The following is a 17,390-nucleotide window of genomic DNA, read 5'->3' as shown; positions in this document are numbered from 1 at the left end:
TCCACACAGGGAGGACCCAGAAAGCGAACCCAGGTCTCCTAACTGCAAGGCAGCAGCGCTACCCACTGCGCCACCGTGCTGCCCCTATAAGAACATGCAAACCCTATTTACACAAAGATTGAAAATTAAATTCTTACCTAGGATGCATTCTTAAAATAATAAATACCTTACGTTATTAATATTACCCAAGATTGGGTAATGAGGAGACAACTTACAGAACAGAGGTTGTATATGCTGATTCAGTGGTACAAGACAAACAATTCCCTCCTAATTTCAGCAATACCAAGGACACTTCAGGATGCATAAGTCTACACTTGAGACTACACTTGAATCCCACTTACTTTGTAGGTTATGCTGCCGTGAGGCTGAACAGTTTTACATTTCTTGGCATAACCATCACTGATGAATTGAAGTGTGCACAACACATTTTGCCACTTGTCAGAAAGGTTCACCAGTGTCTCTGCTTCCTAAGGAAAGCTCAGATTATCTGTTTGTTCTTATTAATTACTGTAGGTACACAATCCAAGTCCTACATATGATGCTGAAGGCAGCATATAATATTACCAGCACCCAGCTTCTTTCTGTTAGGACAGGTAAAATACTTGCTGCCTTAGAAAGGCAACAGTATAAACAGTATAATTAAAACATCAGCCATCCTACCGAGTTGTTTTTCTCACTCTGTCTTTCTTGAAAACGGTACAGAACCGTTTCCACTCCCTTCAGGGATAATTTGTATCCATAGTTCATTAAGTTAATGAACAACTAATCATAGCAACAAATATTGTCTCTCTATTATATATAAAACGTTTTTCATTGTGTCTGTGTTATTCAGCCTTGACCACTCCCCTCCACACCGCCCACCCAATCATTACTCCTACTGTGCATATCCTCTCTCCTTACCACCCTCAGTGCTAACTTGCCCTTCAGTGCAGTCGGTTATAATGGCAAGGTAGAAAAGCAAACATTGAAATCTAAATTGCGATAGGAAAAAGAGTTACAAGAGCTGATAATAAACATCGAAAAAAAGAAAATGAACAAAAAACAGCTACATATAATAAAAATCAAGAACAAAGAAAATTGTCCAGTAAATGAAAAAGAGGAGGGTCATGCAAAATATACAGTATGGCACACACACACCCACCACCTGTTAAGAACAGGGGCACAGCTGAAGGAGTTGCACTGTGAAGGATAACATGGATAGACATGCATCCTGTCCAGGATGAACCCTATACCCTGTCTAAGCCAGAAGGATGGCGTGGTGTGCCAACATGTATAGAATGGAATTCTGGCTGGGTTAAATAGAAGGTCCTTACCTGGCCAGAGGGCCAGTGTAATGGAGGTGACAGGGGAGACAGTCTGTCAAGTCTTTATTCTCTCCCAAAACTCTAGGTGGCAGTGCTCCGGGACTGGTGCACAAATACCCTTGCCCACAGAGCATACAAGTAACCATAGACCCGTTGGATAGCCCTGCTGTTTTTCATGGGTGTCATCAGGGAAAGAATATCTCCACTTTGGGAGACTTCCACCTGACCCAGAATTGCAATGTCATAGCACCAGAAGAGTACTCAGGTCCAGGAGAAAAGAGGTTACCTCACCTCACTTGGGGAGACTGGAGTTGGTAGGTAGTGAACACTAAAGGAAAATAACTGACCTTGCTTGTGATTGTACTTGTGCTTCAGAGGAAGAGCCTTGAAAAGGAACTTTATATAATAAAAAATATACTTTGTTTTCACCGTTGACTGTGATTGTGCACTTGTAATAATAATAATAACGATAATACTTCTTTACATTTATATAGCGCTTTTCTCACTAATTAAAGCACTTCGTGCTGCTTGCAGGGAGGACCCAGGACGCACTTGTGTCAGGAATCTGGGGCTCTGGGGTGTCCCCTAGTCTTCCAAATATATATCTGTATAATGCACACAGTAGATACTGTGCCTTGCCTTGCACATGGCTTAGACCTTAAACTAGTACAGTCATATTAATTTATTTAATAAAAAAAAAGATGAATTGCTATCTGTCATGTTTGAGGAGAAGGTATTTTTAAAAAGCAATGCTGGAACATCTCTAACATTGTACAGGACTTTGATGTCAAAGGAGCCCCTTGTAATTTTGATCTGGTCAGGAGCTCCTCTGTAGTTAAATTACTGTAACTTCTTTGACTGCTGAATTTGCAATTTCAATGTTGTAGTTTCATGTGAATAATTGCACAATTAATCTAAGTAAAATATAAAAGTAATTCATAAATTGTGAGCTTGTAAAGATAATTTTTCTGTACTTTCCTTATTTTTATTCAAAAACCACTGAGGTTATTTCACTAGGAAAAAGTCTATTTGGTTTAAAAACATGAATTTGTACATTTATTTTCTCAGACATTACCGTAGTTAGATGGTATAATATTATACAATTAGGTGTAGGTCTGAGGTGCTGTGGTTTTAGTTTCTGCATGGCACAGCTACAGTGTTCTCCTTTTTAGTTTTTACTTTTTCTTATTTGCTTTGAATTTAGGATTTTGAGTAATAGTGTTAACATAATAATGTGTCTCCCATAAAACTATTAGTGGCTTTTTATCATATACAAGTTCCATATTCTTTTCAGATTCCTTACAGTTTTCATTATCCTATTCATACAACTATGATCCTATGACTATGTAGAGTTCTGTTAAGAATAATATGATAATATACATTTTCTTGATGATACAGTCATATGTTACCTTTTTTTTGTTTCCTATTTACCTTTTTATGTTCTTTACAACTAGAAACTGGAACATCATTCATAATGTACTGTATTGAGACTCATGTTGGATAATGCAGTTCATTTGTATGAAGGAAGCATAATTGCTCAAAATACAAATTGTCAAGAAGGCTCTTCATTTCAAATTTAAATGTATTGCCATGTTTACAAAGTACAATAAACCTCTTAGTCTTCCACAGACTAGTGACAATAATATAATACAAACAACAGAACAGCAGAAACTATATGCAGGAAACACTTATTTAGTTGATAGTAAAAGTATCTCTTAAGTAGCTTGTTGTGCAAAATACTAAACAAATAAAGGAGAAATTTGAGCCATCAATATAGACATCTTTTATTACACCAGACCAGTGGAGCCATGCCATGTGAACAGTACAGTTCCCTAGAGCATGACTGTTTAGTAGGATTAGTGAAGACGTCTTCTGAAAGGAGGATTGGCATCTACTGTTCAGCACGGATATTTTCTGTCTTTTGTGGAAAACTGTGGTGATAACCTTATATAGACCACGGCCGATTTTAAATCAGTGTAAACTTGTGGATGCAAACTTGAGGTTTTCAGCATAGCTGTTTATATGAGGACACAAGCTCTGGTTATTCTTGTACATGTCATTAGCAACATAAACTAGTAAGTTTTGAAGTTTTTGAAATAAATACTACAGCTGTCTGTATCACTACCAACTTTAATATTAAGTGGTCTGGTCACATACAAATACAGGACAATGTACATTTTTTTAAAACTAGTAAAGTTAATATTTTTTGGATAAGAAGGAAATGAAGCAGTTATTTTAAAACTAGAAGAAAATATGACATTGTTCAGGTAGTTGATGACAATATTAAATTGCCATTCTGTATTTAGAATTTCTTACATTATGGAACACATGTCTGAGATTTACAGAAGGGAAAATGTAATTAATAACACTGTCACATATATGATTATACAATTAGAAGCAGACAGGGTTAAAGTAGAAAATGAGGTCAACTTCAATTCATAGTTAAGGTGATTAATGTCAACCTGTGTTAATATAACTGCATTACAAACAACTCTTATATTATTACAAGCTCTCCCAGACCTGCCCAAGCTCTGATGAGGAGTCTTTTCACACTGGGCATAACCCCAGTTGTTCTTCAATGGTATTTAGGTTGTGTGTAAATAACATATATATTCAGATTTGCCCAAAGGGTGGTGTGGGGCTTACTATTTTTGCCTTATGTTAACTGTTCACTTCCAACTGCCACTGCCACACTGTTACAGAAGCAAAAGAGCAGCAAAGTATTCACGCGCCAAACATAAACCCAATACTAGACTAGACTATGACATTTGATATTAAACCACTGTTCTTTAACAATGATCACAATTAAATTTCTTGCTGGTAGCAAAACTTGCTCATACCATCATTTAGTATTCTTATTATGGTTTTCTTTACGTCAAGAAGACTGAACTATATTTAATGAAATCTCTTTTCAAACTGAGACTTAGGGTAAATGACTTTTATGATGATGTTAAAATCTTAGTTAAAATCTTTGATTAATTACTTGTTCTGAGAAAACAAATTGAAGAACTTAATGACATGTAGGTAAAAACTGCCTCTGAATCTAGTGTTGCAAGTGTTTGTTTGTCAGAAGGGAGTAAGAACAAAACTGTCAATGCAGGACAGCTGAGGACTTTAATAATACTATTAGCCTTTCTAAGATAGCATCTGTTGGCTATGTCCTGTGTTATAATAATACTTTGTACTAACTTCACCACCCACTTGTAGTGCTTTGTTCTCTTGAGCTGAGCAGATGCCAAACCTGGATATTGAGAGGCAAGTGAGGGTGGACTCCCCTCTGCACCTATAGAAGCTTGCAAGTGTACATTATTTGTGCTTTACTTACCTTCAGGTCTGAAGAAGTCTCTGTATGTTGGTAGGGAGATGACCGTGTAAGAGATTGTGTGGACATTATTCATAATACAGCTGATATCATGAGGCTGGCATGACTTGATGCAACGAATTGATTCAACCTTTTCATGTTGCAGTCTGTGAAAAAGAGCAACATCAGAAGAATATTTATTAAGTGTATAAATGCTTTGTTTTTCCAAGTATCTCATTTCTAGTATAATTGATATGGTTAAAATCCTGTTGAAAAACTCAATACCTTCATACAATCTAAAGATTTATGGAAACTTGAAATAGATGCCAGCAAAATTTTGTGATGGGGATATTAGAAGTGGTCAAATAAGCACTGAAAATGCATAACCTGAGTAAGGGACAGGGCTACAGTAGAAACAGAGATTAACTTTGCAGTGGGATCTGAGAAATATGCTGGCTTAGAAGTTTGAACAGCACTACTGTTTCTTAAAGACGATTTTTAAATTATAATCTGTCACCTTTCAAAATAAGTAAATAAAGCAATTGACAAAATCAAAATCTTAGAAAATTCTCAGACTGCTGTGATTATCTGTCTACATCAAAGGCCCAACAGAAGTGAGCAATACAAAAGACAGTGATTGAAGAATGCAGTGACAAATGAGCAGAGAAGAAAATTGTGCAGTTGTACTTTGACTCAGGTGGCATTATTTAACACCCCACCCCTGACTGGAAAATAAACACCTTACACACTTAAAGAGACAACACAAAATTATTTAAATTACAAAAAAATACTAGGTAATTGATACTACCACATTACATGCAGCCAATTGCAAAAAATTCTAAAAATGACATTTTCCCTTGTGTTACTATAAACTGTTACAGACAGCTATTAAGTTGGACATATCCTGATCTGAAAACTCCAGGCCCTGAAGAGAAAGCATTGTGAAGATCACTGAAATCACAGAAATATGGAAAGATAGATAATTGAACACAAAAGGAGCAAATGTGGCTCTGTACACTGGCTGACCCTGCACTCGGACCTCCTAAGGTCATGCAAAAAGACAGTTTTCCCTTGGGGATTAATAAAGTATATCAAAATCCAATTGCAAACTTACCCACTCTTAAGGGCCATAGGGAATGGTACCAAACCAGCAAGCATGCTCACAAGTACTGGGATGAATCACACTCACTTCGCCATGCTCACTCTCCAAGTGCACTCAGGCTCATCACAGGCCATAGTCCATCATATACTGTACCTGAGGCCAGCTCCTCACAATCCTTTATCTTACACTTGAATCATCAGGGCTTCCACCTCCTGCTTTCAAAACTGCCCCACTGCCTGTAGTTTCTTTTACATTCCTCCTGTTGTATAGCTGAACCTTCAACTCCCTTCATCCACCTAGTAGTCTTTCTCATCTAGTGTGCTCTTGGCACTCACCTTCTGCTACCAGAAACATCAGACCACCAAGTCACTGTGGTGCTTATTTTAAAGCAGCCAACCACTGCACAGTACACCTTAGAATATTGTGGAAGAGAAGGGATGCCTCCAGAGAGTTTACTGCCACTCAGGTACTGTAGCTGGTTGCACATTGTCAGTAAAACTTCAGGTGGCGGCCCCACCTGTCAATAAGTGCTTCAGTCTGCTGGTGCTACAGTATCTACAGTCTCTTTGAATGTAACAAACATATCATCTCAAGGCAGAAAACATCAAGTCCAATTAGTATTGTGTAGATTTCTGTAGATGTGCTGAACTTAGTAACACTGAATATTTTATTTCTGAAGTGCCTATTGGTTAATTTAAAAAACAACTATTTTAATTAAATTGGAAACTGTTCATGGTTTGGTTCCTGCTTTTTGTTCCATGCTGCCTGAATAAACTTCAGCCTGAATTACAGTAATGTAAAAAGAAGCTCAAAAAACAAATGACTAAATGTATCTTTAGTTCAATGTAAATGTATCTTCAGTATGCTAGCAGTAGGTTAGGAAAGGCAGTAGCTTTGGGACTAAAACCCTTGTGCATAAATTCAAAACTTTAATAGGCAGTACTTAAATAAAGACATTGTGTGATTTCAGATGCCAGCTTCTTCTACGGGTGTATTTCTTTCTATATAGACTTTCTTCTGAAGTCACATTCTCCTTTAACAGCAAGATGTAAATCACAGTATTAACTGACATATTTCAAAGTTTTAACAACTTCATTAAAGAAAAAGAACCATCTTTAAAAATACTGTAAGATGGATTTGAGATGTGAGTAGCTGAAATGATTCTTTATAAACCAGCCAGAGACAGACGTCTCTTTATTCTGTCGCTCGCTTCGCTAGCTCTGGAATTCTGGAATTGTGTCAAGCAGTTGTGCGACCACCATGAAAGCAAACCCACACATACACACACACACACACACACACACAATTGAACACACAAGGAGCATACACGACATAAAGCCAGAAAGCAAGACCCATGTATTTATGTTAGAGTGTGCCGCACGCCTCCCAGAGTGAAGACCAGGAACTGTCCTAACAGGGGTCCTTCAGTAAGGTGCAAACCATATACTGTACTGTGACACCCATTCGACTGCTCCAGTTTGTTCTGGTTTATGCCAGTAAACATTTTCTCTCTTTTACAAAATCATCACAATGGCAGAACCTTTACTGAAAGAACTGACCGGACATTTCTCACCTTGTAATGATTAGACATCCCTTAGTGATCAAATAAACCAATCCTAATTTTGTCTAATGGGAAAAAAACTTTTTCTCCAGGTTTTTTTTTTTTTAACTTAGAAATAGGCACTCATTACATACTTGTGGATTTATTTATAGCCTATATTTTGTTAATGTACAAAAATAAACTTTTCAAAAGACTATTAATTTTCTGGATCCTGCTGATACCTGACCACAATTTGTTCAGACCACCAGCCAGACCAAGACTCTTGGTAACCCCAGGCGTAACCAGAAAAGATAACATTTCAAGGGCATCACCACTAAAGCCCAGAGCAATGTAATGCCAGAGGTATGAAAATAAGCACTGATTTGTAACTTATTTAAAGTGCAACTTTTAAAATTTCAGCTATTTTAATATATTCTTGTGTGGTCTGGGTATAGTATCATAGCTAGAACTATTGTAGGAGTCATCAGACCTTCAAATGTTGGACCAGACGTAGGGCAGAGCAGAAAGTTAATAAAGAAATAAATGTCAAATTTATTTCACCAAAGGGAATCCTTCATGTGCTTTTGCTAGTTAAGCAGTGTCTTTCTAGGATTCTTTGGCTTTTGCAGATTTCAGTTTGCATATAATATTTTTGAAATATGCTGTCATCATAATTTCCACATTACCACAATCATTCCATGTTGGATCACCAAACCTATCAATTTATTAACCCTGCTTGGATGAATTCTACACATACAGGCACAGTGGTTAATGATGCCATGTCATACCTCCAGCAGCCTCAGTTTAATTCCTTGTCTGGTCATTGACTTTGTGGAATTTATATGTCCTTCCTATGCCTGTGAAGGTTTTCCTCAGCATACACCAATTTTACTCACACATCCTATTGGTGACTCTAAGTTGGCCAATACAATGTACTGGTGCTCCATCCAGAGCCGTCTCCAGCCATGTGTCCTGACCTTAACAGACTAGGCCGGAGGTTCTTCAAGTCAGTCCTGGGTGCCCACTGTGGCTGCAGGTTTTTGTTCCTACCAGATTCACAATCAATGACAACACCTAATAACACTGATCTCATTTAATTAGCTGCTATTTTTTTTTCTCTTCTCCTGTTCTATATTTAGAAAAGCACAGCAACATGATTTTTACATGTATAAGACATTTCTAAATGTTTCTGTTTTTGCTACAGATTTAAATGCTACCCTATTTTGTTGATTTTATTATATCTTGCCCTTTTTCTGTGTAGTTTGCTCCCTTCAATGTATCTAATAACGACAATTAAAAACGAGCAAAGCAGACACCCAGGTAAACAACACCGGATCTTGAAAGGCTGTACCTATTTTAGTGTCAGACCCACTAATTAGTAAATAATTAAACAATTTGAACTCCTGGAAAAGATAGAATGAAAATCAAGATGAAAATATTGTTAAAAAGAAAAAAAAAAACATTATTCCCATATAACTGCTGATTACATTTTAACATATATTTTTTACCAAGCTTAGTTTTCTCAGTTCTATATTGTTCCCAAACCACAGAATCTGGAAAATAACACATCACTTAATCAACCCAGGAGTCCAATTAAAAACAGAAGATGGCTGCAACAAAAACCTGCAGCCAACAGTGGGTCCTCAGGACCGGGTTTGAGAACCCCTAGACAAGGCCATAGTCCCATATGAATTGGTTTAAGGGGGTTTGAAGATGTTACGGCATGACACAGTGCAAACCTGACCCAGTATCTTAATGTCTATATGGAGATTGCACGTTTCCTCCATGTCTGCATTGCTTTTTCTCCAAATTATCCTTTTCACCTCACATCTCAAAGATCTGCAGGTTATATAAACTGGTGAGAATAAATGGTCCCATTCTGAGTAAATATAGGTGTGTGTTTATGATAGTGACTTGCTATCGTAGATGTAGCTTGATTTGTGTTTAAAGGTGGAATTATGATACTTGTACTTTCTCAACACCCCTAAACTTAAGTCATAACCAGGCCTTTGATCCTTTCCTACCAATATGTGATTCAGCTCTCCATAACTTAAAGAAATGGATTAAGGATATATAGGTTGTCACAAAATTTCAGGGTGTGTTGACTTGTAATTCCACCCGAACCATGAGCTGGCATTGCCTTGTACCGTTTCTCTTCACCTTCCCCCAACAAATCAAGGGCAAATTATAACAGTTCTGGTTCCCGGGCCCCATCCACCTCACCACCTTCATAACTGGCACCACTGCCATCTTCCACCAGTCTAATGTTAGACTTGTGTCTGCAAAGACACTGCTTAAGTTACACATTAATCATGTTTGTTATTTTGTTACACACTAAACAAGGTTTGCCTGAAGGAGCCCCAGCCTTTAATGTGTGTTCTTGTTCCCTTTTACAATGTGGATTGACAGATTGATTTTTTTTTTTTCCTAATACATTTTGGATCAATTAAAGTAAACCTAGATCAAATGCCTGCTTTCTGTGCATCACTGTTGGCCAATAATAAATTGCATCCTTATTTCTGCCATTCACATTTCACACTTTGTTTCTTGCATCTATTTATTTTATTAACTGCTGTGACTCCTTCTTCCACTGCTGTTCTCCTTATGTTACAGTATATTAAAAATGACTCAGCCAGTCCTATGCCCTATAGCACACTTTGGCAGCTCACAGTGTGTCAGCACGCCAGCCTTATTTCACTTTGCTGATTGGGGAAAGGTTGTTTTAGCCACTGCCAATATAACATGGAAATTGTCCATTTGCTATTTCTATTTGCTATCCTATTTGCTATTTCTATTTGCAATTGTCTGTTTGTAGTAGAGTACAGAGAATTTGAGATGGCCATTTCTATCTCTAGAATTGCCAATGCTACCACATGTAATGTAGAAAAAAACACAAGGGGCTGACCAGTTTAGATCCTAATTTTCTTTAGAAAGCAGTCATTGGTGATGCACAATATATCCACGAGAGAACTGTGTATTTGGTCTAATATATTTGAGAGAAAATCATGAATGTGTTACAAAAACAATAACAATTATCCTTTTAAAACAACTATCAATGCATAGTCTGGATAAAGACAACATTACGAATCCCAAATATCTTGCATCCTTGGGTATGTGAGCTACAACATAAGAATGTGATTATTCTCAAGTTGTTTCTGGTGAAGTGCCAAATGTTGATCGAGTGATGGCATTTGCAAAAGAAGTCCCTGACGTCACAAAGCAAACATCATTCCTGCGGTTTCCTCTCAGTAAATAGCACAGACAGCCATTTTAAAGTTGAAAGTGTTCACAATGTGCTTTTATTTCATCTGCTCTGGTAGGGTAGGGCCCTAAAAACTTTTTTTTTTTTTACTGATTTCACTTCTGTGACCACTGATATGTTTGAAAAGGGTTTTGATTGTTAGCTCTGGCTCTGTGCTGTCCTTAGTCTTCCTGGGTAAAGGACAGTCATGTAGGGTGGAAGTGGAGGAATCCCAAGAGTAAGAACTGTAAATGAATTGTCAGTTTGAATAGAGGAAATCAAAAGGATCTCACTCTTACTGCCAACTTGTAATTCAAATTCAAACTCGTCCATTTACATTTAATTTTTTAGACTCAGAAATGAAAGTAGTGTGAGTTGGGTTCATGTCTATGAAATGCAGTGGCACTACTTTGCCCTAAAGTTATTCATTTAGGAGTATTAGTCTCTTGAACCTTATATATATTGTCACACACGTGCGCATGGGAGTTAGCAACAGGGTCAAGTTCTTGTTGAAGTGCAGCAGGGGACTGATTATGTGCACTAATGCCTTCTCTCAATCCTTGCAGGACCACTTAAGTGCTTTCACTTCCTCTTTCAGCATAAAGACTGCCCTGTGATGATTTCACCTCCCCCCTGATGACCCATCTCTTCCTCCCTCTTCACTATATAATCCCAATGATCCCCCTGGTCTGCAGTCTAATATATGATTCGGTTCAAAGAGGTTACTCTCGTTCCTAATCAAGTATTTTGCCTTGCAGCAGAGAATTACAGTATACGGGGTGGATCCCCCAAACCCTTTATCTTGTTCCTTTTGTATTATTACAACATTTAGTATCCTTTTAAATTTCATGCTTTCAATTTTATTAGTTTATTTTCTTTTCCAATTCAGGATGCCAGGGAGATACATCCTATTCTGGAAACGTCAACCACATCACGTGAAGCCACTCAATGGGGCAACAGTCAATCACAGGGCAGATTCTGACTTACTCTGCTTAAATTCATTAAAACACCTAACCTGTACCTTTATATTATGGTAAAATGCAGCATACTTAGTAAAAAAAAAACCATAGAGAGAACATGTAGGCAATTAGCAGGCCACAAACCTGATCTCTGCTCACCAACTTCTATGTGTGCACAGTGCATCACATTGTGGAGTTGGCTGAGAATATTACTAGCACAAAAGTTTTGCTGAACCAGATTTGTAATGTACATGTCTGGAGACATCCATGAATGAATTTTGCTTAAAACTCAGTGGGGACAATTAGACGGCTCATCGAGCGTCACAGTTCTAAACCAATCCATGTCGCATGAAGGCACTGCTCAAAGCAGGCACTAAGATTTCAAACTGCAATGAATAATGGTGCTGTTGTTAACCTGGCCTGACAGAGAGGAAGCTTCTGATTACAATAAACTGCAGTTGAAAAGTCTTCTAAAAGACTCCTATTAAACATATAAATGCGTGTTGCATCTGCATGTGTTAAAAATAGACATAACCTATTTTAAGGAAAAAACCCTTCTGTAACATCAGATTATACATTAGCATTCAAAGACATCAATGGACTAGTGGTAAAAGTGAACAATATGTTGTCACAGCTGCTGTGTGTGCTCTATGTTGTTCACAGTTACGATAACAGTGTAGGAATCGATGTAAGGTTGAAAGAACTGGCAGCTTTGTTTGTGAAAATGTGAATTGTAAAATATGCATCTGAAGTAAAAGGTGTGTCACACCTTGTCATAAGTAAATACAGAGGACTTCCATTGAGAGAGCTGATAATGAAGAGCCACAGGAGATGCAGATTTCAGTACTCAACATACTCAGATCAATAAATGTCCTTTATGAAATCAGTAGTAGGCTGCACAGCATCCACCTTCTGACTGCACGTCTAAAGAATAACTAAAGGAAGTTAATATTACTGACTAATTAGAAATGCAAACATGCCATTCCAGAATATAGCCACAGTGTTAAACTGTATTTTCGATTCTAGCACACACAACACAACAATATAGCATTATAATACCACCTTTTTTTCTGTCAAGGTGTTGAAGAGAGCCCTAGTTGGACTGTGGAACCTTGTATTGTTCCCTTTTCCCCTTACATTTTTTACAATCATTTAAGCATTTAGTTCTGATTTTTGGCCCAGTTATAATTTGCATGTTAATTTGGTAACTGTCTATTTGGATTACAATTCAGGTAGTCCATCTTTCCTTCTGTGTTTCAAAGACTTGCACATTAGGATGACTGGTGACTCTAAAATGGCCTGGAGTCTGTAAAGTGTATTCGCTTAGGGTTAGAGATAAGGTTAGCTGCATGTTATGCAATGAAATGGAACTCCTTACAGGGTTGATTCCTGCTTTGCACCCCATGGTCCTAGGTAAATGTAATTCAGTATTTCATTAAATTTTGAATGAAACTTTGAAATATATACCAGGACAGTCTACTTGTTATGTTAGTTAGGGTAATCTGCTGCACCAGGTTATTAAGGGAATTTTCTCCTTCTAATTATTCCTACTTTTATAATAAAGACATTATTTTTAATACATTTAGGCTTATTTGGAGAATTTTATTCTCTGTGAGAGTAGCACAGAGTTGACCCTTTGGGTGTCTGTTGATACTAGAAAAAAGAAACAGGAGATCAGTCTGTGCACAAGGAAGTTGAAGACGTTATAATTAGATTAACAGTTGGTGTTCAATGAATATAATATTGTTTTCTGTACCCCTATGTTGGACTAGATGTATGGATGGGTGGATATCATAAAATAAACATTCCATTTGCCTCAAGAAAGTTGATGTACGACATACAACTGTAAACAAGTGTTTATAAGTAGCGTAGTTATATTACCCCAAGAACATTTACCATCTTGGCCAAACCCCAACTAAAAATGCATGCCAAATACAGTACCAACTAAGGGTTCAGAGTAAAATAATAAAGATTTGGGGAAAATGTTCAGGTACAGTCTTTTAAGGTGAATACACTTCAAAAAAATCTCAACTCTATGCAACTTTACTCTTGTGTTTCCACCATACAGTGTTAAGTACTCTGGCTACCTTCAAGACCATAGTGAAAAAACCAAGTTCACAAAATGATTGGAATGGATGGATTGGATTCCAAGCTCTCAGATGTGAGAATGCAGATCTTTACAACACAGTTTTGATGATCATAATGTCCAAGAAAGTATTACATTGACTCTCATATCTTAAGCTGAGTATTAAAAGTGACATTTTTTTTAAGGTGACTCTAGACACAGGAGAACTTTCCTTTTATGTGGCAGCCCAAGGACATCTACTATTACAGATGTATTGTAAAATGGCTTGAAAGAATGCTCCACAGAATGAAATTTATGAGCTGTTTTCCATTTTAGTCTTGCTGGTCATACTGAACTAATTTCTTTATTACTGTATTGGTGCCACACCTACCCCAAATACACTGGAAAAAAGTGTTATTTGATAATAATAATTAGCAACACACTTTTGAATTTGAGTTTCTTTTGAGCTCCTTTTGGGACATGTCCACAACCCTTAAGATACTTTATTGTCATGTTGAAATTTTGCTTCAGGTATATGTTGAAACTCAGTTAGTGAAATATTCACCCATTGACACTACCTCCAGCTTACAAAAAAGTGCAAAATGAAGGCAGTTTCTTCAACTGTAGAAATTTATAAGCACATTCATTCATTTGCTTCAACATTGTCAACATTGTGATCCTTTAAGGGAAGGACATTTGACTTCTTCACTTACAACTCTAGAGTTAATTCAAAGCAGTGCAGCAAGGACCATAACTAAAACTAAGAGTTATGACCATATACAATAACTGCAATTATTACACTACTTTACTGGCTTCCAATTAAGTTTAGAGCCAAGTTTAAAAAACCTCCTTCTCATGTATAAAGCTGTAAATAATTTAAACAGAATTTACTACTTCCTATAACTGCAGGTGCACTTTGTCATCCTAATATTCAGGTCTTCTTAAAATTATGAGGAAAAATAGAACTAGAGGAAGAGGCACAGCCTTTAGATATAGGGCATCCAAAACCTGATATGGTCTCTCAACCAATATTAGAGAAGCTTCTTTGGTCTCAGCGTGTAAATAAAAGCTGAAAACTCTGAAAAACATAGCATGCTGTTGTTAGAGCTGCTGCAGAGTCTGTTCAAATTGCTTTCTCATGAATTTTATCAGTCCATTACTGAGTTTTTTGCCTTGTATTTCTTTGCAATGCATCTGTGGTCACACTTGGCCGGCCTTACAGTGTATATGTTGAAAAAAATAAGGTTTACATGGGCATTATTGTCCTCTGTAAAGGATTAAGCGAAATTCAGACTTGTACGTGCTAATCGACCTGTAATACATTGCCCTTCTCAGGCACCTTGAAACTTCTGTTTTCCTTATCTGAAAAATCTCCTAACATATTTATTTTAATATTGTAAACACAATTCATGTTGCTGCTTTGCAGTTGCAAGAGACTGGGCTTGAACCCTATGGACCGCAAGATGTGTTATATTCATATAAAAATTGTTGTCATCTGCCTTCATAGTGGTCTGTTTTAGAATGCAGCTAACTTGGAACAATTATATGCTACTGTAATTTGTTAATTTTTATTACTAGTGTGCTTTGCTTGCCAACCTCTAACCCCTGCGCTAGCATTATGCACCATTGTGAAGAGGGGGGCTGAACGCACCCCAAGGAGACGCAGTCGCTCCTCCGAAACCCCTCTTAAATGGAGATACAATGGGAAACAAATGCAGTTTTTTTTTATCTCCTCTTTGCTCAATCAGCTGCTGGCTTGCTGTTGCTGCCGTGCAGCGTGATCTGCATCTTCTGCGGCCCTTTGAACGTTTAAAAGCATGTACAGCAGGTGTCCTTTTGTCTCACTACCTTGTATCTCTTCTCCCCCAGACATCCTCAAACACTATTTGATCTCTTTTCTCAGTTCTGTTATTTCACTGAGTAATATTTTCTGTTTGTTTGCGCTAATGCGATCTTTACTATAATTTTTTTTGAGACTTTCGAATTTTCCTACTTCTATTATCTCAAACCTGCTCTGCATGTGTATCATGCCAACGTTTTACTTTCTACATTCTACTTTGTCTTTTTCCAGCCACGAATTTTTAAGAGATAAGAACACAGGAAGCGTGTCTGCCAAAGGCATTCCAACAACTGAAAGGTTAAAAGAACCGTGGTCTTGTTTGAAAATGGTTGTAAGTAGGGCGTGACTTGACCATCTCGTGGGACGTAAAAGTGTCTCTCTTCAAAATATCATGTCTCGTCGGAGGAAAAAAAGTCTTGTCTCGTCCCAAGGTTTTTTTTTTTTTATAATAAAAGAGAAGTGTTTCTGTATTGAATGCCTTTTTTCAACTCCTGCTTAATCTTTTCTGAGATTTTGAATGTCAAAGAATCTCAACAAGTTATGTTTTGTATGTTGTGTTTTAAATTTCTCCACAATACTGTTTTGTTTTTTGTGGGTGCTGCCATTTTGTGGGATATAATGGATTGCGAGAGGCATGTCACAAGTTGTGTCATGTCCATAATTGTGGATTTTATTTTTAATCCTTTCTGGTGTGATTCTGTGTGTTTCAAAGATCTTTAGTATAACAACCTTCTGACAACATAGACTTTCATTTTTGATTCCACAGTTTAACAACTTTTGTCATACTACTGACCTCAAGATTCCATCTCCTGCTTTTTTAACAGTTTTTTTGTTCTTGTGGTCTTACACATGTACAGTGATATAAAAAATGATTTGACTTCTGGTTTCTGCTATTATTGCAATTATAAACACTGAATTTTTGTAGGTTTTCAAACAAAATCTAAATTAGACGAACCACACTTGAGTGAAAAATATTACATTTCCTTTTAGGTCATTTAATTTTTCTATTAAATAGAGTTATCCAACACAAACTGGGACTGTGTAAAACGCAAATGTCCTCAAGTAAATCAATTCAATTAAAGTGATAATGAGAGTCAGCTAATTGAACACAACTAGGTTTGATTACTATCAGCCCTGCTCAATGTAAACTTCACCATAAACTTAACCAGCTTATTTGTTATATTTGTATCAATTTAAAAAGAACATTGGCACCAGCACTAACGCCTGAGTGACACTACTCTTAGCTTCAACTAATTTAGAAATGTTTGCTTACCATAACTCCTTGCATTCCTTGTTTTACCAGTTTTCCACCCATCTACACATTTGTGATTTGAACTTTTAGGTTGATCACAAGACTGTCATGTTGTTATATTATTAAATGCTTTTTTAAAGTCAACATAAATAATATCATATCCACCTCTGATCCTATATTTTTATTGTTTCTTCAAGGAACTCCAGCATAATACTAAAGATAGTCACCCCATCTGAAAGCATGTTAGTTGTTCAGTATTGCACTATTCTTCACATATGTTGCTCAACCATTTCTTTAATAAGTACTTCCCTTAATATACAGTACTTTAAGCTTACATTAATCTCACTGACTTCTAGTTACTAGTATTGACTTGATTACATTTTTATATAATCTGACAGCACTTGCTAGTTTCCTGTCTTTATCTTTCCTGAATTATCCCAGTATATGTTAATGAGTTGTGTTGTATATGTCGTGTAGGACTGGAGGTTACTATCCCTTAATTGCATACCTGAGGCATCCTGCCTAGACTCTGCAAGATCATCTTCTTCACTGTTGTAGCCTTTGATGATGCAAACAGCAACAGTTCTAATGTTGTCCCATGGTGGAATCACTCCTTTAATATACAGACTTTGTGGGATGATCAAGTGAGTGGTGGTATCTTTTGGATTTTCAAGTGGGCACTCTCTTTCCTCAACATTTTGCTAATAGGCAAAACAGACAAATAGTGTTTAATCACTAACTTCCCTGAGCACTCTAGGATAAATGTTACCCAGTACATTTATGTTG

The 17,390-nt window shown here is 37.0% G+C and overlaps 1 protein-coding gene across 1 annotated transcript in view; it reads right to left on the bottom strand.

Moving 5' to 3' along the window:
* The window catches only part of fbln1 (fibulin 1), a 160,460-nt gene that overhangs the window by 11,361 nt on the left and 131,709 nt on the right, over window positions 1-17,390 (bottom strand). The window contains exon 15 of the mRNA XM_039769389.1: window positions 4,630-4,772. Within this exon, the coding sequence (XP_039625323.1) occupies window positions 4,630-4,772 (143 nt within the window). The remainder of the gene's footprint in view (window positions 1-4,629; window positions 4,773-17,390) is intronic.

The sequence above is a fragment of the Polypterus senegalus genome, chromosome 11 (assembly GCF_016835505.1).
Source record: "Polypterus senegalus isolate Bchr_013 chromosome 11, ASM1683550v1, whole genome shotgun sequence".
NCBI classification, from domain to species: Eukaryota; Metazoa; Chordata; class Cladistia; order Polypteriformes; family Polypteridae; genus Polypterus; species Polypterus senegalus.
This window is presented reverse-complemented; position numbering and strand designations above follow the sequence as displayed.